The sequence below is a fragment of the Artemia sp. Qi Xiang Cuo genome, chromosome 15 (genome assembly GCF_049724085.1).
Source record: "Artemia sp. Qi Xiang Cuo chromosome 15, ASM4972408v1, whole genome shotgun sequence".
In the NCBI taxonomy this organism is placed as follows: domain Eukaryota; kingdom Metazoa; phylum Arthropoda; class Branchiopoda; order Anostraca; family Artemiidae; genus Artemia; species Artemia sp. Qi Xiang Cuo.
The window spans coordinates 37,837,646-37,865,331 of NC_142808.1; the positions used below are offsets into that span (position 1 = coordinate 37,837,646).

General features: G+C 36.9%; 2 protein-coding genes across 2 annotated transcripts in view; one reads left to right on the forward strand and one right to left on the reverse strand.

The window, feature by feature from the left end:
- The window catches only part of LOC148943638 (uncharacterized), a 308,181-nt gene that overhangs the window by 82,959 nt on the left and 197,536 nt on the right, over positions 1-27,686 (forward strand). The gene's annotated exons all lie outside the window — the stretch shown is intronic.
- LOC148943644 (GTP-binding protein 2-like) lies at positions 1,172-25,782 on the reverse strand. The gene is made up of 7 exons (XM_089101571.1): positions 25,689-25,782; positions 21,642-21,839; positions 19,318-19,436; positions 12,263-12,356; positions 9,865-10,074; positions 7,218-7,422; positions 1,172-1,648 (listed from the first exon to the last, which is right to left on the reverse strand). Exons 1-7 carry the CDS (start codon positions 25,770-25,772, stop codon positions 1,515-1,517), a joined length of 1,044 nt encoding a protein of 347 aa, XP_088957697.1. The 5' UTR covers positions 25,773-25,782; the 3' UTR covers positions 1,172-1,514.

A 27,686-nucleotide genomic window follows, 5' to 3' on the forward strand; every position in this document is an offset into this window, starting at 1 on the left:
CATAAATTAATGACCGACCTTTTCCACATGAATTGCAGGCAAGTGGGTGACTGAGATTGTTCATACTATATGAGCTTGCCAACTGGAATCGCATTGAGGGGGGGGGGGTCGGGTTGACTCAAGACGGGCAATGTAGACGCTGTACTTGTAAGAAAAACACGGGACTGAGATATTTTGAAACACTGAGATTTTTCAACAGAAATAATTACTTATCTCTGGTGGCTATCCCTTCCTCAATATCTTACTCTTTATGCTAAAGTTTGACTTATTGCCTTAATTTTTCCAGAGAGACTACTGAAATACAAGGACCCTCTAATTAAAATCAGAAGTTTTTTGGAAATAAAAAAAAAAACTTTACCGTAAAGAGTTGAGTATTTAGGAGGTGGCATCCCCCTTATATACATAATAATTTATGTTTGTTCTATGTTTTAATGATACTCCCTACTTTCAGTTGAAAAAACGTGATTTCTCATACTTAACTGAAGGGGTTTTGAAATCAAACAGTTCGTGGTAACAAACTGTAAGTAAGGAGCAACTCAGCCCAATAGTAACCGAAACTCTAAAAACAGAATTTTGATAATATAAGATACATCTAAAGAATTAGATTTTCATACTGATTCCAAATATATGAGATTCATTAACTTTAATGTTACCCTTCAAAAGAACAGAGCCTGAGAGAATTTGCCTGGTATTTGAAAAAAAGAAGGAATCTCCCTGAAAAGTCAATGAATTTTATTCAAAATAGCACCATACGATTTAGCATATCAGAGAACCATATCGTAGAAGTTCCAAAGTTCCATCTGCGAAAACGTGGAACTCTGTATATATTTTTTCCAGAAGAAAGATCACGGATGTGTGCTTATTTATTTTTTGCTTTGTTTTGTTAGTTTTTTCCCCTGGTGATAATTTTATCGAACCAGTATTCTTAGAATAATGGAAAAAGGTTCATTGTAACGGACATTGAAAACTCTAGTAACCTTTTAAGTGATCAAAATGAATGGAGAGCAACTAGCGCTCCTACCACGCTCTTTTGTCTCAAACATTTTCTGATAAAAGTTTTGACAGCCATTTTGTTCAGCATAGTAGAAACGTCCAATAAAAATTATTTTTATTTATCTTAATTTCTCTTTGGTGACAATTTTTTACCTGTGAAGAATAGGCAAATTGTCCTAGGGAAGATGAGCAGGGGGATTAGACAAGCATTGAAACTAGGTTTCGTCAATTCTCCGTTTCTTTACAGAGATCATCTTTTTTTTCTTTCAGTTTTGATTGACCCTCTCTGACCTCAGAAAGCTCACGAATGTCCATATTTCGTACGAACCTTGAGTCAACAAGCTAAGGTAGCAAGCAATGTTCCCAAAAGAATTGGAGCTTTGGCAACATCTTTTTCCAAAATTCCGTGTCACGTTGGATCTCGACAATTTCAAAATCACTTTCGTCAACAAAAGCAATTAGAAAGCCAGTTTCTCGGTCTAAGATATTAAGACTTGTCTATTAAGAATTATGACCAAAGATTACCTCAAGGGAGCTTTTCTAGAGGACTTCAGAAGATCCTCCAGATGCTTCAATGTTTCCTTTAAAGCATGATCCACCAAATCGATCTTTGTGATTACAACGAACACAGGAAGTTCTAAAGCATATGCCAAACCTGCAATAGAAAGCTTATAAACCACTACAGATACAGTACATGTAGAGGTTCCGTTCGAGGAACTGAATTATCAGTTCCTGATAATTGTGAACGTGATAATTGTGAAAGTGAACGAATGGAACGAACGCCAAGAACTGATCCGATAAACAGCAAAGGCGCTAAATCACAAGGCAAATAACTCTGATTGCTTCGGCGATCATCTGCTCACTTTGGATTTGCCGCGTTTATATGGAGTGATGCGCAAAAGCATTCCCTGCCTGGAACCGCGTTGCTGTAATTGTGAATTTGTGATTGCTGCCCTGTTCGGGTCGCGACAGTTAAGATTAGAGACATGTTCGTCAGACGAAACACGAATTAGGAATTTTCTATAAAAAAAATAATTAACAGGCTAAAAGCGAGGTGCGTTATTTCGTGATTTCATAAGAAATGATCTTGAATAAACTATTTTGTTGAGGAGATAGTTGTAGTTCTTGTTATAATATATTTATGCATATAATGCAGAACAGACTTGCACTATAACATTGATATTACATTGTAGTTCAATTATTTTTTTTTATTATTGTTATTCATTTTAGCCCCAAAATGAGTGGACCAAGTAAAAGACAACGAACCTATAATTTTAACACTGACTGGGAGGAATCATATTGTTTCGTTAATTTGAAAAATAAATGCGTTTGTTTGTTGTGTGGTGGTAACATTGCAGTGCCAAAAAAAAACATAACGTTGAACGACACTTTCAGACAAATCATGGTACTTTAAATGTGAATTATCTTCTTATATCTGAAGTAAGAAAAAAAATTGTAATCTCAAATCAAGTCTAACAGCACAACAGACTGTTTTCACTAGACATGTGGAAATTTCTGAAAAGGCCACTATTGCTTCTTTGAAAATATCTCAAATGCTTGCAAAAAAGAAGAAACCTTTCATCGATGGTGAGTTGTTTAAGGAACTTTTTTGACTGGTGCCGATTGTTTGTTTGATGGATGTTTTAACAAATGTGAGATTGTCTCAGCAATACAAGACTTACAGTTGTCAAATAACACAGTGACAAGAAGAATACATGCAATTTCAACAGACATAGAAACTTAGTTAAAAACTGACTTGGAAATATGTGAATGGTTTCTCGCTACAATTTGACGAGTCAACAGATATATCACACACCACACAGTTAGCAGTTATGGTGGGAATGGTGTTTAGTAACTTCACAGTAAAAGAGGATATGTTACAAATATTACCTAGGAAAGGACAGACAAGGGGTGACTTGACTTACTAGACTTAAAGCTCTTGCTCGGCAGCGTCGCCAGCGTAGAGGGAACCACACGTCAGCGCCGTCAGTCGTCTCCAGAGTGGCCTGTTTAGTGCCAGGGTAGGAGCTTCATTGGGGTCAATGCCCTCCGCCGTGAGTCGCTCGTGGATGATATCCACCCATCTCATATGTGGTCCAACACTGGGGCTCTACCAGCCGTTTGCAGTTGGATCAAAGTCAAATATAAATCGTGTAGGTGTTTCAGTGGATAGGCGAAGTAGATGACCATACCACCGCAGCAAGCGGGAATAAAGCTGTTCGGACAGGGGTGGTAATTTAAAGGAAAGGAGCGTATCCAATTTCTCTGCCGTGTCGAGCCGCCAAACACGTTCAATTTTGCGGAGGTGTTTTGTCTGGACAGCATCTACCTTCATGATCTGCGACTGTGTTAAAGGCCAAGTCTCTGACGAGTACAACACGTTACTTGCTACCGAGGCAGAGTAGATGCGAGCTTTCGTGAGACGGCTGATCTGGGTTTTGTGAAATATTGCTCTCAGTAAGTGGCCGAAAACGGCGTTCGCCTTTGCCACCCTTGCTGATATCTCTGCATCTAGATTTCCGTTTGAGCAAACAATTGAACCAAAGTAGGTGAACTGCTTGACTATCTCAACATCTTGGCCACATACTTCTATAGTTGTCAGGGGGCTGCATGGTGTCTTGTCCACAGGTAATATTTTGGTCTTGGTCCAGTTTACATTTAAACCAAGTTTTCCTGCAACAGATGCAAGCGTTTCCAGTGCAGTTTTGATGTCAGTGAGATTTTCGCATACCAATGCAACATCGTCAGCAAATTCAACATCTGACAGAACTCTTCCAGCAAAATCGATGCCAAACGGATGCGCCAGCCGTGTTTTGTTGAGAACATGGTCCATGACACAGTTGAAGAGTTCGGGCGCAGCAGCGCAGCCTTGCCGAACACCTTTTCTTACTTGAAAATGTGATGAGAGCTGGCCATTTACAAGAACAGCACTTTCGGTCTTATTGTGTAGTTCTTTGAACAGATTGACAATTTTCCTAGGTACATCAGCAGATTGAAGGATCAACCACAGTGACTGTCTGTTAACAGTATCGAAAGCAGATCGAAAATCGACGAAGGCAATGTATGCTTTCCTTTTACATTCTAGAGTTTTCTCTATCAGCTGTCTAATTGTACGGATTTGCTTAGTAGTGGACCTACCCGGCATGAATCCAGCTTGCTGGTGGCGACAAAGGGGATGGTGGTACTTTGTTGCCTGCTTGAGGAGCAGCATGGTGAAGAGTTTGCCAGGTACCAAGAGCAGAGTTATTCCACAATATTATTAAATTCTGCTTTACTTCCTTTCCTCTTGTAGACTGGCACAAGTAAGCCAGTCTTTCAGTCTGATGGTATTATTTCAGAGTGCCACACAGTATTAAACAGCATTTGTAGCCAGAGGGTCATGAATGAATCGCCATTTTTAAGGAGTTCTGATGCCAGGCCACATATTCCAGTCGCTTTGTTGTTCTTCAGTTTTCGTGCTGCTGCTTTAATTTCTTCTGCTGTAAATTCAGTGCCATCGGGGGCAGGTGTAGCATTCTCAGCCGCAGCAGTAATCTCGTCGTCAATTTGGTCAGGTGGGTCTGAGTTCAGTAGCTTCTCGAAGTGTTGCTCCCACTGGAAAGGCACTGTGATTTGTCGTAAATATTTTCACCATTGGTGTTACGGAGATACGATGTAGTTTGAGTGTACTGTCCTGAGAGCTCACGGAGGATCTAATATGTGGCTCCGATGTCCTTTTTTTGCGGCCTCTTGGAGCTCGCGTGCTTTTTTGTCAATAAAGGTCTTACGGTCTTTGTGCAGCATCATGTTACGCTCCTTATTTAATTGCCTATACACTGTCATGTCCCCGCGAAGGCAGGCTTCCCGTCTGCGATCAATAATAACGAGGGACTCGTTGCTGATCCAGTCTTTTTTCTTACGCTGTTTCATTCCAGCAACCCTAGTTGCTGCTGCAAGAGCATTCTCTTTGAAGAGCATTCACACACCTTCACTATCATCGCATTGCGTAAGAAACTCAAATCTGTTCGATATTTCGACCTGATACTGCTTAGCCAAAACGGGGTCTTGCTGGATACGGTAGGTATTAATTTTCCGATGTTTCTGGCTGGGTTTTGTAGCTTTAAGGCGAAGCCGGATTTTGGCTGCAACAAGACGATGTTCGGTGTTACCAAGTTCGGCGCCTCGGTAGGTGCGACAATTCTGCACAAAAGACAGCTATCGCCGGCGTATGATGATGTAGTCGAGCATCTTCTTCGTTGATCCATCATTGCTATACCAGGTGTACTTGGCTATATTAGGTCTCTGAAACCATGTGTTTGCAATGGTAAGAGGTGAGGATATTTATAATACATTCAAAACATACGCCAAGTCAATAAATATGCCTTTGCACAAGCTGTCTGCAATAACCACTGATGGGGCACTAGCAATGATGGGTGAAAACAAAGGATTCGTGCCCTCTGCATGAAGGATGATTCATTTTCAAACTTCATGTCCTACCATTGTACTATCCACCAGGAAGCTCTGTGTTGTAAAATTTTGCCATTTGAACACGTCATGAAAATAGTTACAAAAATAATCAATTCTATTCAAGCAGCTTCTTTGTAAAACCGACTTTTCAAGGCCCTGTTAGAAGATACTGAAGATAAAAAACATGATCTTATTCTGCATACTGAAGTACGTTGGCTCAGTAAAGGAAAGGTTCTTACAAGATTTGTGAGTTTAATTGAAGAAATAAAAACATTTATACACGATAGGAAGGAAAATTATGATGAACTAGCTGACTCTGGCTGGCTGATTGATTTGGGCTTTCTCACAGACATCATGGGAAAATTGAATTCCTTAAATTTGGAGTTGCAGGGTAAAGACAAAAGCATATCTGAAATGATAAGCTCTGTAAAGTCATTTAAAGCTAAACTGGATTTGTTGATATCACATCTGCAGATCAATTCTCTCGTACATTTCCCACATATGAAGAAAATGCTAGCTGACAATGAATTAAATGGGACATTATTTATTAAGCAATTTCAAGCGTTAAAAAAACAGTTCGAAGAGAGATTTTTGCAATCTCTCCCATTGTTGAAAAAAGCGGCATATAAAATTGAATCATTTTTCGATTCGACATTTTATGCAAATCATTGTTTTCAAACTTGAACTTAATAACATCAAGATATAGATCTCGACTCACCGATGAGCATCTTTATGATTGTCTGCTAACAGGATTATCGTCATACGCTCCTATATATGAAGCTCTGGCCAATGAAATACAATGCCAAAGATCATATTGACTTTATTATATTTTTTTTGTTTTGTAAATACATTTCTCTGTGTGTATGCAATTTGAAAAAAATGCCAAATAATTTTATTAATTTGAAACATTTTTTTTTGTTATTTATTAATACATTATGACGATAAGAAAATAAGAAAGCAAATTATGGAAAAATGACAAGTTATGAAAGTAGTTTGTGGATTTAAAATAGGTGGTGCCCGCCCCCTACCGATATTTTAGAATGTGCTCTAGAGTAAAAAGGGTTGGGAGCCCCTGGTTTAAGGCATGCTTGTTCACTAGTGTGTCAGGAGAGATGAATGGCATTGAGACAAGAGAGTTTCAAATTGCATTAGACTTATTGTAGTGACCAGATCTGAAAGAGCTGTAGCAATAAAAACGCTTTGTAAATTGAAATATGGGTCGTGATCTGTTCTTTACTATATAGCAGCAATGGCTATAACCACGATAGAAGATTGTAAACCTCCAGTGAAGAATTTTTAATGACAATAATTTCAATGGTGGGCTGTTTATATTTCCTAGGATTTCTACTTCAGAAATGGCACCAAAAATACCATTTTTGGTAACATATGACACTTTACACCACAACGCATGGTTTACATCGCACCGCCAGCGCTAAAGGGTGAGGCTGGGGGGTGAAAACAAGAGTAGGAGAGTCAAGAAAGACCTTAAAGACAATTTAAAGAAAACTTTTTTCCAGATTAGTGGCAATCGGAAAATTTCTCTCACTCTAACTAGAGTTTCATGTACGGCGTGTTTTTTCTCAAGAATGTCAGATTTTACAAGCCATGGTTTGGTCTTTACTAGGTTAAAATTTTGCTTCAAACAAAATTGAAGATGCATATCTTTCTGCTAAACATGTCAGACGGATCCAACTGAATTTTTTTCATAGACATAGCCATCCATATCCTATTTTATTTTGAAAGCATATCGAATAAGGAAACTAGTCTGTTCGCCTTACCTAAATATTCTTTTTCGGTTTCATTAACACCAGTAGTGCCATTAACGACTAGCATGGCGTAATGTGGACTATATGCAGTGATTCCATGGATCATGGTGTGGAAATATTTCTTACGTCCAGGTAAATCTGTAAATTGGACAATTTTGGCAGAACCGTCGCAAATTTCTCTTTCATTCCAGCAACTTTGATAATCAATTTCCTCTCCCTAAAATAAAAATCCACTTTAACTTTTTTAAAATATGAAAATAATAAGCTTGCGTTTTTACCTTCTCAAATCTATGTGCAACACTCTGGACAATCTACAAGTTCTGATTATTGACTTGTTATTATTCAGAATAAGACAATATTATACTTGGTCCTTTTTATTCATTCGGGTTGCAGCAGTAGCTAGAAACCTAGTAAGAGACAATAACGTCAAGTAATAAAATAGACCATAACTCCTAAAACTAGAGTCAGATCAAAACAAGAACTACAATATTAGAACTGTCTTGGCCAAGACCCTATATAGGGAACTTACCGTCCCTTGGCTTGAACAACAAGGGAAATACATTAGCTTGAAAATCGTATAAAGAAGGACTAGCGAAGTTAAACTTGACAATTCAAAAGGTGAGATCAGTAACTAAGTTTGAACTTTTCATTAGAATACCTGGAACCTAGAACTTTTCGTATTACAGAGGTCGTTAGAATTCTATGACAGGTATAAACTCCTTGGAAACATAATTAATAAATCCCATGATCTTTCTTCGTTGCACCAGCCTTTTGCCGCTAAACTTTGCTCATGGTGTGCTAAACTAATCCCACTAGACATCAATATTATGGATCACTTGTGGAGGCCTTCAATGCCATTGGACATTTATTTTAAACAATCAAAGACTGAACTCTTTCTTGTTAACAGTCCCATCAACAAGTTACCAAGTAACGTCAGTTTCAATCTTGATGATCCCATGATTTAGCCCAACAAGTCAATCATGTACCAGGACCTCCTTATTTCATCCACGTTAAAGGGTACTTGAATATCTCTGACTTACAACTTCTGTTCTTGTTTTTGGGAACTATACAGGATGTTTGTTGCCTAAAAGAATCATATCGGCCATTTTTTGCTTTACTTGCTTTTTAATGATACCGCAACTCCTTTTAGTTCTGGTTTGGTTCTTTTAGATCTTTTAGTATTGGTTCTTTTCTAGAAAATTTCAATAACAGGAAAGCAGACCATATGAAGTGAATTTTACAGATATATTAAGTTTCTTTTACGGCTCCCACTGTGACACAAAAATAGCAGCATATCCAAGAAGCACCATATTTCAGCTCCCTTCTTAGCTGTTGATGGGAAAAATTTAAAATTCAGACATCACAGGATTAAATCTGACCATACGTGGATAATCATAACTTAATAATTGCACTGTTGAAGCACAATTCATATTGTCTCTGTTTCTTAAATACTTTGTTTTCTTAACAGGTAATAAACTAATAATAGTGATATATAAAGCAAAATAAATAAAATATGTTTAATCTCATGCACGATATCATTCTACTCAAAAGTGCTAGTTAACAGGAGAAACTTCGGCCTAAAAGACGACAATCTGAAAAAAAGCTCATCTATTGGGTTTTTATTAAATAAAAGCCTCTGATTACCAATTATTTAAAATATATGTCTAATACTCGTCTCAAGTAGTACTAAATATCTATGATGCATTTTTCCCTTTATTTATCAAAAATTTGGCCGAGAAAGGAGCTCCCCCCCTACAGAGAAGGTACTTAATGTGGACAGAAATTATACCACTAAATTCAGCGCGTCTTAAAAGCCCGTTTTTCAATTTAGCTTTCTCCCAAAATCAATATCAGCGCTAAACATCATTTCATTAAGGTGGAATAACAAAGTGTCACGTAATAAATATCAGGAGCTAGAATTGAAAATACAAGCTATCTGATTTTTTTGCACAAAATTATTGAGAAATCATTGTTAAAAAAAAAGCATTCTAGGTAGTTGTTGAGTTGAGCTCTTCCGGTAAAGGATATAACAAGGACCTAACGTTTCTAGCTAAAACAGTCATTAAAAATTAGAACACTACCTGCTCCAAGCGAAAATCTTATTGTCACAGTCTTCGAGTCCCAGTCTTCGAGAAAGAACGAGAGGGTGGATGAGCTCCTAATATAATTTATATTGGTGCATCCTACCCAACCCAAGATTGACATGGGAGTGAAATTAGATCATTGCCACAATTTAATTGCCAATTTTGACGATTTTAGTTGCTTTATAACCAACTTATCAAGATAGAAAATTCAGCTTAAATTGAGCAACTCAGCAATTTTTTTGGCAAATTTTTAAACAACAAAGGAAGACGCAATTAGTGTTGAAAATGAATTATTTAGTGTTGAACGTTTTTCTTTTACGAATTACGAATTTTCTACTTTTAAAGATTGCACGCTTTTCAAACTTTTAAGAATACTTACCTCTTGATCAAAACCTAAGATTTCATTGGTGATAGAGGAGGTATGAGGCAATTTTTTTGGCAAATTTTTAAACAACAAAGGAAGACGCAATTAGTGTTGAAAATGAATTATTTAATGTTGAACGTTTTTCTTTTACGAATTACGAATTTTCTACTTTTAAAGATTGCACGCTTTTCAAACTTTTAAGAATACTTACCTCTTGATCAAAACCTAAGATTTCATTGGTGATGGAGGAGGTGTTTCCGCTTTCGATTTCATGGTTGTGCTGGAATAAATGTAAACGCGCAGTACCAGATCCGTCATCCAATGAGCCGTGCGTCAGCACACTGATTAATGTTGTTTTTCCAGCGTCTTCATTTCCGATAACAGCAACTCTTGTTTCAATGCGATTTTGGTCATCTGATATCTTTAAAAGGAAATAAGATTATTTTACAAAGTTGAAGGATCATCATTAAGGTTAAGAAGACACAACCCTCGGGGCAAGGGTTTTGAGTTATACCCTGGGGGCATATAAGGTTTTTTATAGAAGGTGTTGTCGTAAAAACTTCAAAAAAAGGCTCATTCGATTTGAAATTCAAAGGGCTAGTGCCTTTTTTAATAGTCGAAAGTGATTGGAGGACAACTTCCCCCCCCCCCACGCCCATCATTCCTCTATACACATCCAATCAAAATTTTGAGATAGCCATTTTGTTCAGCGTAGTTGATTTTCAGATAGAATATATGTTTTGAGGAGGACACTCCCCCAAGACCCTCGGAGCAAGGGTTGTAAGTTATGCCCTGGGGGTACATAAAGTTTTTAGAGAACGCGTTGTCGTAGAAACTTCAAAAAAGGCTCATTCGATTGGAAATTCAAATGGCCAGTGCCCTTTTTAATGGTCGAAAGTAATTGGTATGCAACTAACACCCCTTCCACGCCCACCATTTCCCCAAACACATCCAATTAAAATTTTGAGATAACCATTTTATTCAACGTAGTTTTGAGTTCTGTAAATTAGGTCTTTGAGGATGACAACCCCCTCACAGCCCTCAGGACAAGGGTTATAAGTTATGCCCTGGTGGCATATAGGTTTTTTTTGAAATCTTTGTCTTAGAAACTTGAAAAATGTCTCATTCGATTAGAAACTCGAACGTCTAGTACCCTTTTTTATAGTCGAAAGTGATTTGAGGGCAACTAACCTCCTCTCACTCCCACCTTTTACCTAAACACATCCAATCAAAATTTTTAGATATCTATTTTGTTCAACGTAGTCAAAAGTTCTGGAAATTAGGTCTGTGAGGATGAACCCCCCCCCCCCCCAGCCTGTATAGAATGTTGTTGTAGAAATTTCAAAAGGGGCTTAATTGATTGGAAATTGAAATTGTCCTTTTTAATAGTCGAAAGTGAGTGGAGAGTAATTAACCCCCTCCCCCCTCACGCCCACCATTTCCCCAAACACATTCAATCAAAGTTTAGAGATAGCCATTCTGTTCAACGTAGTTGAAAGTTCTGGTAATTATATATTTAAGGATGAAAAACCCCCCAGAGTCCCCAGGGCAAAGGTTGTAAGTTATGCCCTGAGGGCATATAAGGTTTTTAATGATAAAGTTGTCGTAAAAACTTCAAAAGGGGCTCATTCGATTGGAAATTGAGAGGACTAGTGCCCTTTTTAATAGTTGAAAGTGATTGGACGGTAGCAAACCCCCCTCTCACACCCACCATTTCCCCAAATCAAAATCCCACATCCAATCAAAATTTTCAGATAGCCATTTTGTTCAACGTAGCAGAAAGTTCTGGAAGTTAGATCTGTAAGGATGACAACCCCCCCCCCAGCCCTCAGGGCGAGGGTTGTAAGTTATAACCTGGGGGCATATAAGGTTTTTATTGAAAGTGCTGTCGTAGAAACTTCAAAAGAATTCATTTGATTGGAAATTGAAAGGGCTAGTGCCCTTTTTAATAGTTGAAAGTGATTGGAGAAAGACTAACACCGACCATTTTCCCAGACTCATCCAATCAAAATTTTGAGATAGCCATTTTGTTTAACGTAGTTGAAAGTTCTGGAAATTAGGTCTTAGAGGATGATAATCACCCTCACAGCCCTTAGGGTATAGGTTTTAATTTATGCCCTAGGGGCATATAAGGCTCAAAACTCCTATGCCTTCCCAAGGCCAGAACATAATTTGCAATTTACTGAAAAAAAATATAAATAAAAATATATAATGTGCATTGTCAGTTTAATATACATATACTGATATTTAGTAATCAAAACTGGATTTTAGTTTTGCTCTTTTTTTGTTTAATGGAGTTCTTTACTTTTCTTTGAAAAACTTATTTTGTGGAAAGTTTTTTTAATTAATTATAAAAATGACAAACACGCACACGCGTACGTAGGCCACTCTGCTTTTTTCAATTTTCTCAAGTTAGGCCGTACTTGCATGTTGTTTCGTCGTTTCATTAATGCATTTGTTTATTTCGTCTCTTTTTTCATTTATTACTTCCTCCTTTTTATGTTTTTGCAGGCAACTTTGTTTATAATTCAAATAATTAAATTGGTAATTACTAGCAGTTTAAACTTCTATAACCAAGTTTTATCGTAGGAGAAATGTATGCGCCTTACCTTTCGAACAAACACCTCCCGAACAATCCGGTCTGTGGACACCGGTTCTTCGTAGAATCCTGATACACTTGCTCCTAATGCCAATGCCATGTCACTTTAAAAAAAAGCATACTACGGAATTTGTGATAAAAAAAAATGGAACTGAAGAAAAATCGAAAAAAGCTGCATCGCTGGTTTTGAAAGGATTGTACAATTCATCTGATACGAAAAGTGGAGGATATTTTTGATGTTCGACCATAATAGATATAGTAAAGAAATTTTAAATATTTTTTGGTATTTGTGTTTCATAGACAGCGCGCTAGTGCTGCCTAAGTAAAAAACGATGTGGGCAAAATGTGTTTTTGTTTTGTTTTTTTGTTTTTTTTTCTCCATAACCGGGCACTTCGTATCGAAGGAGTTGTCATAAAAACTTCGGAAAGGGCTCATTCGATTGCAAATTGGAGTGGCTTGTGCCCGTCTTAATAATCAAAAGTGATTGGAGGGCTACTAGCCCCCCCCCACCCCCCTCCTTCCCCACCCAAACTACCCTCAAAATTATTATTTAGCCCTTGGTTTCAGCGGTGTTTATTTAAAGATATAAAATATCTTTTTTTGGAGGACACACCCCCACAACATTCGGGGCAAGGGTTTTAAGTTATGCCCTGAGGGCATTTAAGATCAATGTTGACACAATGTACAGTTTATTATTATTTTTTTCTTTAAAGCAGGGCCCTTCATATAGAAGGTGTCGTCGTAGAGACTTCAAAAGGGGCTCATTCGATTGGAAATCGCGAGTTCAGTGCCCTTTTTAATAGTCGAAAGTGATTGGAGGACAACTAACCCCCCCCCCCCCTCACGCCAATCATTCCCCCAAACACATCAAATCAAAATTTTGAGATAGCCATTTTGCTCAGCGTATTTGATTTCAAGATAGAAAATGTGTTTTTGAGGAGGACACACCCCCAAAACCCTCTCGGCAAGGGTTTTAGGTTATGCCCTAGAGGTATATAAGGTTTTTATAGAAGGTGTTGTCGTAGAAACTTCAAAACAGGCTCATTCGATTGGAAATTCAAAGAGCTAGTGCCCTTTTCAATAGTCAAAAGTCATTGGAGGGCAACTAGCCCCCCCCAACGCCCATTATTCCCCCAAATACATCCAATCAAAATTGTGAGATAGCCATTTTGTTCAGCGTAGTTGATTTCCAGATCGAAAATATGTTTTTGAAGAGGACACTCCCCCACAAGCCTCGGGGCAAGGGTGTTAAGTTATGCCCTGGGGGCATATAAGGGTTTTATAAAAGGCATTGTCGTAGAAACTTCAAAACAGGCTCATTCGATTGGAAATTCAAAGGGGTATTGCCCTTTTTAATAGTTGAAAGTGATTAGAGGACAACTATCCCCCCCGAGGCCCATCATTCCCCCAAACATCACCAATCAAAATTGTGAGATAGCCATTTTGTTCAGCGTAGTTGATTTCCAGAACGAAAATATGTTTTTGAGGAGGACACTCCCCCACAAGCCTCGGGGCAAGGGTTTTAAGTTATGCCCTGGGGGCATATAAGGTTTTTATAGAAGGTGTTGTCGTAAAAACTTCAAAACAGCCTCATTCGATTGGAAATTCAAAGGGGTGGTGCCCTTTTTAATAGTTGAAAGTGATTGGAGGGCAACTATCCCCCCCCCCGAAGCCCATCATTCCCCCAAACAAATCCAATCAAAATTTTGAGATAACCATTTTGTTCAGCGTAGTTGATTTCCAGATAGAAAATATGTTTTTGAGGAGGACACTTGCCCACAACCCTCAGGGCAAGGGTTTAAGTTATGCCCTGGGGGATATAAGGATTTTATAGAAGGCGTTGTCGTAGAAACTTCAAAACAGGCTCATTTGATTGGATATTCAAAGGGCTAGTGCCCTTTTTTACAGTCGAAAGTTATTGGTAGGCACCTAGCCCCCCCCCCCCCACGCCCATCATTCCCCAAAACACATCCAATCAAAATTTTGAGATAGCCATTTTGTTCAGTGTAGGCTAGTTGATTTCCAGATAGAAAATATGCTTTTGAGGAGGACAATCCCCCGCAACCCTCAGTGCAAAGGTTTTAAGTTATGCCCTGGGGGCATATAAGGTTTTTATAGAAGGCGTTGTCGTAGAAACTTCAAAACAGGCTCATTCAATTGGAAATTCAAAGGGCTAGTGCCCTTTTTAAAAATCGAAAGTGATTGGTAGGCAATTAGCCTCCCCCCCACTCCCATCATTCCCCCAAACACATCCAATAAAAATTGTGGGATAGCCATGTTGTTTAGCGTAGTTGATTTCCAGATAGAAAATATGTTTTTGAGGAGGATACTCCCCCACAACCCACAGGGCAAAGGTTTTAAGTTATGCCCTGGGGGCATATAAGGTTTTTATAGAAGGCGTTGTTGTAGAAACTTCAAAACAGGCTCATTCGATTGGGAATTCAAAGGGCTAGTGCCCTTTTTAATAGTCGAAAGTTATTGGAGGGCAACTAACCCTCCCCCAAGCCCATCATTCTCCCAAACATCCAATTAAAATTTTGAGATACCCTTTTTGTTCAGCGGAGTTGATTTCCACATAGAAAATACGTTTTTGAGGAGGAAAATCCCCATTAACCCTCAGGGCAAGGGTTTTAAGTTATGCCCTGGGGTATATAAGGTTTTTATAGAAGGCGTTGTCATGGATACTTCAAAAGGGGCTCATTTGATTGGAAATTCAAAGGGCTAGTGCTCTTTTTAATAGTTGAAAGTAATTGGAGGGCAACTAGCCCCCCCCCCCACGTCCATCATTCACCCAAACACATCCAATCAAAATTTTGAGATAGCCATTTTGTTTAGCGTAGGCTAGTTGATTTTCAGATAGAAAATATGTTTTTGAGAAGAACACTCCCCCACAACCCTCAGGGCAAGGGTTTTAAGTTATCCCCTAGGGGCATATAAGGTTTTTATGGCACATAAGACGTTGTCGTAGAAACTTCAAAAAATTTCGATTGGAAATTCAAAGGGCTAGTGCCCTTTTTAATCGTCAAAAGTGATTGGAGGGCAACTAGCCCCCCCTTCATGCCCATCATTCCCCCAAACACATCCAATCAAAATTTTGATATAGCCATTTTGTTCAGCGTAGTTGATTTCCTGATAGAAAATATGTTTTTGAGGAGGATACTCCCCCACAACCCTCAGGGCAACGGTTTTAAGTTATGCCCAGGGGGCATATAATGTTTCTATACAAGGCGTTGTCGTAGAAACTTCAAAAAGAGCTCATTCTATTGGAAATTCAAAGGGCTAGAGCCCTTTTTAATAGTCGAAAGTGATTAGTAATATTTTTTGTTATTGTTGTTGTTTAGACCAGGGCACTTTGCATCAAAGGAGTTGTCGTGGGAACTTCGAAAGGGGCTCATTCGATTGAAAACAGAAAGGGCTGATGAACTAAATGTTGCCTTAAGATTAAATCAAAATGCACTGTGATAATGCTAATTCCCAATAAGGTGTCTCAGCAGTATCCCAAGAACGACTGAGGGTATTATGTTCAAACTTTCGAGGCGACTTCTGCTCTTAAAGTTTAACCAAATAAAAATAGTGTAAGTGTATCAAAGCTATCAAAGAAATTAAACAGATTTTTTTTGCGAATGGTATTAAGTTTTCCATTTCAGGTCAACTAGAGGAGGTATGACACTAAGTTAAACAGTACTATTTATGTCCAGATTTTTTAAATGGTGTATGTAGTTAAAAATTGCTCAAACTTTTTCTCCGGCATACAAATAGCAGGCCAAATTATAATGTCTTAAAAAACAAAACGATTTAAAGTGATATTTTCTTTTTCCATGAAAAGACTATGTCAATATAAAACAAACAAAAATTAATAAAAAAAACTTTTTCCACAAAATAAGTTTTTCAAAGAAAAGTAGAGAACTCCATTAAACAAAAAATGATCAAAAATAAAAGCAAATACTCTACCAAGCTCGAAACTACCACAACCCATCATAGATGGATAACTTAAACTCAAAACGAACAGACATTTCAACAAATAGCCATATCAAACTCAAAACAAGCAAAAATTAACATAAGTTGGGTGCAAAATTACTATGCATTACCATGACTTGAAAAAAATTTGCCCTTTTCTGAAAAAATATAGATGTTGTTACTATTATAAATTTAATAAACTAAATAATTTTAACATTTTGATTACTAAATATCAGAATATGTATATTAAACTGACAATGCACATTCATTTGTATTTTTTCAGTGAAGTGCAAATTTTGTTCTGGCCTGAAAGGTGCAATTTTGATCTGGCACCAAATGTTATTGAGGGGGGAGGGGGGTAAATGCAGTTCTGAAGAGGTAACAGGTGCCTATTGAGTGGATTTGGCTCCCAAAAAAGAGCACTAGCACTTCTAATGTGTGTTCGAATGAGCCTTCCCAGAAGTTTCTTCGACACTTTGTTCTATATAATGAAGGGGAAAAAATGCATGGGAGAAACATCGCTCTATACTAAGTCAACCCTACTTCGTTGACTCTGTTAAATATTATGTTTCAAATCGGAGGTCTCACAACTTTGAGCCTCGTATCCTTGTAACCTTCGGATCATGCTTGCTTCATTATTTGGATAAGTAGTCTTCTTATTGGCAATAGTTCATTTTCACCATAGTCAAGTTTTGATTAGAATACTGCGGACTTTTAATGTCAAATTTGAATTCTGAATCAAGACTTTTTTTGTTTTGTTTGGAGAGGAGTCTGTATGTTTCACAGATTTTACTGTGGCTGACCATGGCGGGATAACTATGTTGAGACACTCGATCGCATCAGCTCTAAGACTTGAGCCAGGCGACGATGGATCTATTTGAATAAATATGTTTTTTCCTTTCAATCTTAAACCTCTCAAGCTTCTTTCTATTGACAGCTACTTCTTTGAAGTTATTTTATCTTTTGCTCTTGTAGCAGCTGTCTTTTTTATTACATCTGATAGTATTTCGTTAATCCAAGCTGAAAATCTAGAATGCTCCGCTTTTAGTACTGATATTTGTTTTGAAATTGAGTCAGGTCTTTACATCTATAAGCTCATTTCCTCTAATTTTACCCCAATATTTTTCATTTCCAAGTGGAAGAGGGACATTGCAACTGCGTACTAAAAGCGGAAAGGAGTAAATGAGTTTGTCTTAACTCATTCTCTAGTGGTAGATTTACAATCTGTTTTCAATTTTGTTTACAATTAGTTGCTTGGGATGAAACGTTTGACATTCATCTTTAAAAGATGAATAAAATTCAATAGAAGCCAAAAATTATAAAAATTTAAACCCAATACCTAACAACCATAAAAGCGAGTTATTCGCCAATATCCGCGATTTGCACGAAATCCAAAAAATTTATGAAACTGCCATCGACGGATACTAGCGGTCAACTGAGGAAGAAAAGAAAAGAAAACAATTCATTCACTCAAAAACAAAGCGAACCAGCAATTAAACAAGTTGGAGAACTATGTCATCTGATTTCGAATTTTAATTATTGCATTTCTTGCAGACACCCTTTGGGACCTAAGGGGCTGTTCACGTGTTTGATTATATGACTGGTAAAGTGGTTCAAGGCTTATTTCAGGGATTACTAAAGTATTGGCTTCTCTTTTGAGAAAACCGAAATATGCCTCGTTTATTCTTAAATCACCGGAATCTCTGTTTAAAGCTAGACCTGAATGTTGGTATTTATAAATTTCAACAGCTTCTCTGTAGTGCTGGACAATACCTTTGTCATGCGAAATTAGGCTAGCTTGCAAAAAAAATGCACCTTTCAGGGGGACATAAGTACAGCTCGAGTGGGAAGGACCACAAATTACAGCACCCAAAGGGGATCAATATAATACACAGGCTTCATAGATACATTCTAATAAAAAAAAAAAATATGAACATATTTCACTGTATGCACTCTGTCATACAAGAACTTTCAATCTGTATGACTAAATTGCCTAAATTAAGGCCCAAGTTCCTCCACTCCTGCCCCAGTTTCTCTTTCAAGATATTCAATATGGACCCCAAAACGCAGGTCCACCGCAGCCATGTTTTTCTTTAATAATATATCCTGGTTGATGTTCGTTTGGCAGGTCTGCTTGCCAATTGAGCTACAAGCGAATCGGAGAGAAAAATTTTGGGCCTTTTGCGAGCATTACAAATCGATAAAACTTTTTTTTTAATGTTTTGTCTTTATTCAAGAGGTCCGTCCCTGTCTACTAGCCAGGAAAGTTTCATGTCAATTGGAGAAATTATTATTTTTATTTTTGAGCCATGAATTTATGCTACTACTTCTTTTTCTCTTTTTTACCTCAATTCACTGAAACAAGGGGACATCCCAGGGTCTATTTTATGTGCCTTGTAACTTCAAGCCAACCGGAAAAAAAATTCCCATTGTTTCTAGCGTCATAATCAATACCGCCAATCTTTTTTCTAAATGTTTTGTCTTCATTAAGGTCTACCTGGCCGTCTTTATACAGTATAAGTTTCAAGCTGATCAGTGACGCAAAAGAATGTTAGGCCGATTTTCGTGCGTCACGAATCAATACAGCTAAAATCGGCTCAATTTTTTGAGCAGTGGGATTTAGGTGGAAGATCATTAATATTTAGGACAATTTCTGAGTGTTTTAATTTTTATTGTGTCCTCACCCAAAAAATCCACCACAATTTTAAAGTTTGTAACTAAGTAATTTTAAAATTTGTCATTTTTAGACAATTCGGGTGATCTTCAGTTTAAGAATTTATTTTAAGGATTTCTATAGCATCTTTTTGTGCAAATTTAAACAAAGTATTCACATTTTTCTAGCACCTACAGTTTTTCCCTTTTCTTTTCTCCCAGAAATGCCCCAACTTTGATTAAAACTTTAAATGTTTCTTTTTAAGAACAACTGTAGTCGAAATAACTAGATTGAAAACAAATCTGCATTGAATTGTCGCGCAAACGCCATCGGAAATAGAAAATTTATAGTTATGTTACGGTTGTCAATAATATGGTTCAAATTCAGCAAAAAAATACGTTAGTCCACAAAATATTCTTAATCATCAAAAAGTCGAAAAATTTTCATACCGTACCTTAGCGTTCTCATGCTTTTACGCATTTCAGCCTCATTTATTCCTTTTAACGTTCCATCATCTTCGACTCCAATCAGGTAAACTGCTTCACCACAGCCTGGTTTTAATCGATAGTTCAACTAAAACAAGGAAAAAAATAGGAGATGTCAGATACAATAACTGATAAGTCAACATCGAAAATCCTAAGGTCAAGTCATTTTTCAGGTCGTTTTTAAGACACGTTGTTCTCTTCAGAAGAAGAAGCCTAGCCATCAAAAGCTTTGTCTCTTCCAATACCTATCAATGAATTTATTTTTAGCCTCTTCCTTATCCGACTAAAAGGTTAGAAATTTGATTCCATTCGCAATTAAAAATTGTGCTGACAAAATAGTTTTTACTTCTAAATAGAAAAGATGTATCAGGTCTCTTCTAACTCAACCTTGCAAAATAATTCCAAGAAAACATTTCTTTTAGTTCCGATTTTGTTAGGAAGCAAAAATTCAGGACGTAAGCCCTTATTTAAATTTCTAGTGTTATCACTTTTTGTGCTAGCGATATTTGTTGCGTTGATATTCGTAAACATCAAAGTATTTCTTACCGAAAGTAAAGAGCGAATTTGAATTAAAATAAACAAAAATTATTGCTTCATCGATTAAGCAAGATATATTACAAAACTAGCTCAAATAATGACCCGTGAAATTTCCTAATACTTGTAGAATTTTAAAACTAATGCTTTACTAAAAACAAAACCGACCCCCGCCCCCCCCCCCAAAAAAAAAAAATTAGTGAATGTTCTTTTAGGAGTAGAAACTTCTATTTCTGCTCCGATTTCCGGGTAGAGGTAGTATACGAGAAGGAGGATCGTTAGCCCCAAGTTAAAGATGTTCAACATTGAAGATTACAATAGTATCCTCGTAATGCTTTATAGCGTTTCCACTCAAGAAATGGTAGTAAAAGATGTTATTTGGAAGTATGGCTCTTTGCAAAGGAGTTATGAAGACCAATTCATAAGAGGCAGTAGCATTTAATTAATCCATTAAACATCTTTCTGTAATCTTGCGGTAGCCTGCTTGTCCTTGTAGAAACAAAATTAAAACATTACAAACTACAAAAGCTTTGGTTTTTACGGACGGTTAATTACCACGATATATTTACAAGTCTCTTTGATCGCTTCCTTCATTGGAATTTAGCAGAAACACCCGTAGTCATTCGTTTTCAAATTCCTCTCAGCCATAATCAAGTTTTTCAAAATTCCAGGGGGTTTCTAACTTAAATTGATGATAACAGGCTAAAGTAAAAAACTAAATATATCGTTTTTAAAAATGGGTGGGGGGGGGGGGTTAAAATATCCTGTGTTTGTTTCCAGGCGACAAAAAATGGGGTGGCTCTTTTAAATTTTGTACTTATTGGCATTTTGACCATCTTTGCGCAAAATTGAAGCTTTTAGACGCAAAGTGACAGTAAACATCACTTTCCTGTGGTTTGCTAAGATGGGGGACTCAAAAATTCTGTTTAGGGTAAATCATAGAAAATTGGTTGATTATCCCCGAATTCCCATCCTCTGGCCTTTTGGCTCTCTATTGTCAAAAATTAATGTTTTGTGGCACTAAAATACAGAAAACACCACTTATCTGAGGGTTATCAAGATTAGGTGTGCTAGAACCATGGAAAATTCACTGGCTATTTTAAAATTTAAAATCTCCAGGAATTGACGTTTGGTGACGCAAAATTGGAGAAAACGCTACTTTTTTTGTGGCCCGATCTCTTTTGTTACTTAAAAAGAGCACTAGAATTCTTCTCAAATGAGCCCTCTTCTAGTATTCTACAATGACTCGTTCAAAATGATTACCTCTAAAAAAAAAATATAATAAAAAAAAAAAAAAACGACACACATCAGTCCTTCCCATTCAGCAAAGTGATTTTCAAGTTGGGGGGCTGTAATTCTCCTGTACAGGGGTTTAGGCCATGGCAATTCCTAGTGTGCAAATTCAATCAACATCATTTTCGATTTCTTTTCAAGGTTTAATCGTCCAACTTGAAGAAAAGGAATAATAAATAAATTATTGCAAGCTTTCTCAATCTTGGTGTTAATTGAGTTTGACACTAAAGACTTCGTTTTCCTTGAAAGAGCAAAGAACAGTCAGAATGTTTGGATGAGGGGATGGATAAGGATTCGTCAGAATGCTTTTAGAAAGCTTCTTCGCTACCTTTTCCAGAAGTGTGCGGGTATAAATAACGCCAATCGGATACATAAACAGATTTACAAGCCAAAGAAAAAAAAATAATGCACTTATAACAACAAAATAAAAAGAAAAGGAATTTAATAAATTAGTGACAACAAATACCTTTGAGACTAGTTTTTGAAATCTCTCTTCAGTAGCAGGAATCAATTTCTGTGTGTATTCCTGATTTCCAGTTTCTTCCTCTGGACGTATTTTCGTTCGAAATTTTCTGTTTCTCAAAAGTTTGGAATCATCGTCGATGGTAAACTCGTCACCTTCTGTTGCAGGTTTATACAAATGTAAATGTCCATCTAATTGATCCTCAAAAATAAGTTTAATTGAAAAATTTGGCATTGGACAACACCGTTTTCAAGAATAAACACGTTTACATATAACATATATGTAAAGAGAGGTAGAGAGAGAGAGAAAAGAGAGAGAGAAAGTGTGAGAGAGAGAAAGTGTGAGAGAGGGAGGGAGGGAGGGAGGGAGGGAGAGAGAGAGAGAGAAAGAGAAGGAGAGAGAGAGAAAGTGTGAGAGAGGGGGGAGGGAGGGAGGGAGGTAGAGAGAGAGACAAGAGTGTGAAAGAGAGACAGAGAAAGAGAGTCAAAAAGTTTAGAAGAATAGGAAGATAGGTCTACAATAGAGGATTTGTTAGATGTTTAACATAAGAATTATTTACAGATTCTTCTACATACCAGTCTGACTGACCGTATTTCAAACAGTGAGCTGCATTACAAAAATGTGGTTCTACTAGGGCTATAATGATGGAAATGTTAAGATGGCTAGGACATGTTCTTCCGATGAAGAATGGCAGGTTGCCAAAGATTGTCCTTTTTGGTCAACCACCTATGGTCTACCTAAAATCAGGCCATCCCCAAATGGGGCGAAAGGAGGACGTAAGGAAGGATTGAATGGAAACAGGAGCTTCTTGGGAGGATGTAAACGATAGACGTTTTGAATAGACTGGGATGGAAAAGGAACATTGCTTAGCTGTATTGGCCTCAGGCACTTTGGTGCAGCAGCAAATTGTCTATAGCAACAGTAATTATATAAAAATGAAGGAAATCATAGTATTTTTCAATTTAGATGGGGGGGATGGTTTCATATTCAGGGCTTTGAAAAAATGTGTAAATTACATTGAAATATATAAGAAATTATCTACTAAAGATTTCAGAAGGTAGTCTGGACCCTCTGGACGCGGACCTACTTCTTAGAACGAGAAAAAAGCCAAACATTGTTCGAAAATGCTTCACAGTATTTGTCTATGTACAACTTCATTTGACAAAAAAGCAAATATTAATGAAAAAACTATCAAAATTTGGAGACTCTTTAGTCTTTAGTCATATACCACTTGAAGACAAATCATACTTTAGCTCTTTTTAGATCATATCTGATCTAATCCTTTAAATCACAGCCTTTAAATATAAAAAAAAAATTCTTTAAACTGAAAGTAAGGAGCGACATTAAAACTTAAAACGAACAGAAATTATTCCGTATATGAAAGAGGCTGTGCCCTCCTCAAAGCCTCGCTCTTTACGCTAAAGTTTGACTTTCTCACAACTCTTTTTTTAACAATAAAAACTTTAGCGTAAAGAGCGAGGCGTTGAGGAGGGCACAGCCTCTTTCATATACGGAATAATTTCTGTTCGTTTTAAGTTTTAATGTCGCTCCTTACTTTCAGTTTAAAGAAATTTTTTTTATATTTAAAGGCTGCGAAAGCGGGGGTTTGGGGGGTGGTAGCCCCCAATCAGTGCCTCCTAATCCCTGTACGTTTTAAGGTTCGACCTTGTAACTCAGACTATTTAAATATTTATAAAACTTTGTTTTTTACATTTTTTTTCTTATCTTTTTTTTACTTTTTTTTACTTATTTTTTCTGTAATACCTTTTAGGTGATGGTTTCTGTATTTAAAGTGGGGGGGCGGCCCCCCCCCAACCCCCCACTCTTGAAGATTCTTGTGTTAAGGCTTTTAATTCCTGAATACTCAAATCACGTCGTACAGGGTGCCTCCTAATCCCTGTACGTTTTAAGGTTCGAACTTGTGACTCAGCCTCTTTAACAGCCCCCCAACTGTGCCTCCTAATCCCTGTACGTTTTAAGGGTCGACCTTGTAACTCAGCCTCTTTAACTCTTTAGAAAACGTAATTTTTTTTCAAATAATTTAAAAAGAAACTGAGTTTCTTTTCAAAGTATATAAAAAATTGCTCTGATGGTGAATCGAACCCGTGTTTTCCGCCTGAAAGTCGGGAGTATCAGCCGCTGGACTATACAAACACAGTAGTGATTGTTGTTTAGCAAATTCAAGCTACTTTCGACGCAAGCAAATTCTCAAAAATCTTGATATGTGTTTTTTGGAAAACCGGGAAGGAGTGATCAAATTGAGCTGAAGTTTCGAGGATAAGCTCCCAGCCCCCAGGAAAGCTTATCCTCTAAATTTCAGCCCGATCAGACAACGTTAAAGGGGGTTTGTGGTGGGAAAAATTAACATGAGCTAATATAGGAAAACGAGGTTTTTCGTAAATGTAAATTCGGGGGATAATTTTTTCGGTCTGAAAATATCAAAAGGCCCTAACAGGTCAAATTCTGCTTCGAATGAGTCCTCATTCAACCGGATCCGTTGCCAACTGTGGCCTGTAGGCGTGGCTAAGAAAAAAAAGAAATGAATTTTAAGTGGCTAGCCTATATTTGGTTTTTCGAAAACAGGGAAGGAGTGATCGGATTGAGCTGAAATTTCGAGGATAAGCTCCCGGGCCCTAGAAAAGCTTAACCTCTAAATTTCAGCCCAATCAGACAACATTAAAGGGGAGCTGTGGTGGGAGGGTCCAAACTTCCGGCCCAGTTTACCCCATGAAGATAAAGTCGGAGGAGGATGAAATTTTGCAAGTTTCTTAGTTTGAGCTTGGGCTACAAAATGCGATTACCGCCGTCTCTCTGCGACCTCTAGGACCTGAAATCGCTTAACATTGTGGTGGGTCGCCTCTTTATAGAGGCACAAGTGTGCCTCCTTGAATATGTGTTTTAATATTTATGTGTATCAGGCACATATACTGGAATTTATTTTAAAGGGCTCACATTTGAAAAAGGGTGTGTAAATAGAAAAAAATGCCAACTATATGAAAAAACAGCAAATCCTAAGAAATCGTAGTATCTCTTAGACTTAGGGAGGGCCCTCTGGTATGCAAACTTGATCAGGTATGAAAGCAGAAGACTTCCCAGGGAGGAAGGCGACATTTTAGAGGATAAAACTATGATTCAAAACACGTTGATTGGCAAATTATATGAAACATAAAAGATACTGTAGGAAAAGGCACAAAAACTCAGATAATTTTGGGAGAAATGGATCCACATCCTCTCCCTCCTGATTGCCTATTTGAGTAGAATAATTACAAAACTATAAACATAATTTTGTTCTAAAGAAGTAGACTAACCTAACTTTGACTAAAAACAAACAATAAGTAAATTGTACAAAACCTATAAGATAATATAGGAAAAAGTATAAAAAAAAGAAAAAAAAAAGAGATTTTGGATGGTGCGGGATATATATATAACCCCTAAAAAAAGACCGCTAAAAAAGAAAAAAAAGAAAATTTCAACAGAGGAAAGAAATAATGAAAATTATAGGCCTACATTAGAGATTTTAAACAATAACAAAGCATCACTGACAAGGCTTTTGACATATGCAAAGCTAAATGATTTTACAAATCAAGTTCTAGGCCAAATTTTTTAGAGTTATAATACTGGAAATTAAGAATAAGGTGAAAGAACATCTTCTAAGAAGAAATCCTAGTGCCTAATTGATATGGAACAAGTGTATTGATGACATAGCAAAGAACCACTTAAATTTAATTGAAGTTTCAAATAATGGCTGAATTTTTCATGGCTACTGATGAGCTTATAACCTTTTTCATTCTGTTGAATAATCAGAGTGGCTTAAAAATTTACTTTAGTGGATTTTTATTTCCCCCTTTCTATACTGAAGTATAGTAAATAACATAAATAAATTTGATTCCAGAATTTACCGAACTATGCTTTTTAAGGGCAATTAAATAATTCAGTGCTGGATTATAAACAATAATCTTGATTGTAGAATTTGCATGGTCACTGATAATCCAAACCCAGACCCTTTATGTTAATTAAATTTAATTTGTGAAATTGAAAATTATAGCTTACTGGTTTCCCTATTGCTTTGTTTTTCACTCGTTTTCCAATGCTTTGTTGGATGGCTTCATTGTCTCTACTGCCAGACTGACTCATAATACCAATACTACCTGGATGTAAAAAAAAAAGCATTAGCAATGAGACTGTTAATTGGCATTAGAGGGTCATATCACAGTCAGAAAGTTTTGGGCATTGTCCAACAAGTATGACAGCATAAAATATTATATGAAGGACAGAACTAACTCCAGCTTACTGTAGGAGAATTTTACATTATACAAACAAAATTTATACAAATTTGATTTTATAATTTATAAAATTTTATTTTAAATAAAATAAAAAGAAATTGCACATTTTACATTTACACAAAAATAAAATACCTTCCATTCTTTTCAATTGATTGTCTATTATACTTTTAGATTTTGTGTCCCGCCACATACAAGCTTCAAACAATACAAAACAGAATATTCCTAAGAAGAAAAAAAAAATTGTACAATTAAGGCTAAATCTTAGAAAAGAATCTTAAAGACACTGTAGTCAGTACGGTAACAACTCATTCAGTAGCAATTGGTTGAAAAGCAGGCTAAATCTTAGAAAAGGGCACTGGAGCTTTTGATTTCCAATTTACTGAGCCCCCATCAAAACTTATTTGATGACCCTTTCCAAATGAAAAGCCAAATGATACTTTGAACCCTTATGGGTCTTTATTATAGGCAATACTATATGATTACCTCTGACTTAAACAGGAGAGTAGAAATTTCAATTTCCCTTCTGATGAAGATCTGGAATTATCCAGGGGGACAATGGGGGGTAGGAGGTAAACTTCAGCTCCCAGTGGAAAAAGGTATAAACACAAGATTTCTCTGTGATGTAAAATTTAAAATGAAAAATGAGGATATTGATTCTGCTTTGGCCCTTCACATTGTTGAAAATCCAGATCATTTAGTTTTTTTTTTTTTTTTTTTTTTTTTTTTTGATTCAACTTTAATATCTGAAGCGAATGGCTTTCCACATTCCTTTATGAAGGCAATTGAAATTTAAAAATTCACAAATAGAGACCATGCTTTAAATAGAAATATGAGATATATTCCTATAAACCCAATTTACAGTAGCTTAGAATTAAAGGATTCAAATAACATTTTTTCTTCAATTTAAATTAAGGTCATCTGACCACTCTTTTAATGAAAATTAGGTCAGTAGTAAAGTTAAGTCAACACTAGGCAGAGAATTGTTGCCAAATCTAATTGGTGAATAGTCTTTCTCTGCTCTGTTAAGAGTTATTTAAAAAAGGTAGTTTTTCCTCTTTTTTTTGATAAAAAGAAGTTCCTTATGAATATCAGACTGCGACTTCTGGTTATGCATGGTATACTGGTGGTGAAGATTGTTATTGCCAAAATGGAGGACACTGCATTTATTAATGTTAAACTTGAGCAGCCATTCACTGGTCCACTTCTGGATACTCTGAAGGTCTGATTGCAGGCTTTGTTGAATGGCTGGTCCAAAAGTGGGGCCTAGGATTGTACCCTGAGGAGCTCCACTGACGTAATATGATGTGGAGAATACTTTATTGCCATTATTGGTGAAAAGTCGGACCTGCTGTTCTTGATCTATTAGGAAATTCATCACCCATTCTACTACATCATTGTGGATGCCAATTGCCAATAATTTGGCCCTAATGTGTCTGTGGGGCACATTGTCAAATGCTTTGGTGAGGTCAAGCAAAATAAGGTCAACGGGTAATCCCCTCTTCAGGTCAGTGATGATATTGTAGGTTTCAAGTAAGTTGGTCTCAACTGACTTTCTGGGAAGGAAGCCATGCTGGTCTGGTGACAGTATGCTGTTGGACAGAAGATATGTTAGAATTTTGGCATTCACAATGTGTTCCAGGGTTTTTGCTACAGCTGAGGTTATGCTGATTGGCCAATAATTCTTTACATTTGTCTTGTCACTTTTCTTGAATATTGGTGTAATGTGAGAGCTCTTCCAATCCAAAGGCACAGTCTTTGAGTTGAG

What these genes read in the sequence shown, in the direction of transcription:
- LOC148943644 (XM_089101571.1), bottom strand. Translation starts at nt 25,772, where the DNA reads ATGAGTCAGTCTGGCAGTAGAGACAATGAAGCCATCCAACAAAGCATT. An exon ending in TTCAAAAACTAGTCTCAAAG is followed by an intron (nt 19,437 to 21,641) that starts GTATTTGTTGTC and finishes TCCTTGTTTTAG; the next exon opens with TTGAACTATCGATTAAAACC. An exon ending in AAAAGCATGAGAACGCTAAG is followed by an intron (nt 12,357 to 19,317) that starts GTACGGTATGAA and finishes TTTTTTTTAAAG; the next exon opens with TGACATGGCATTGGCATTAG.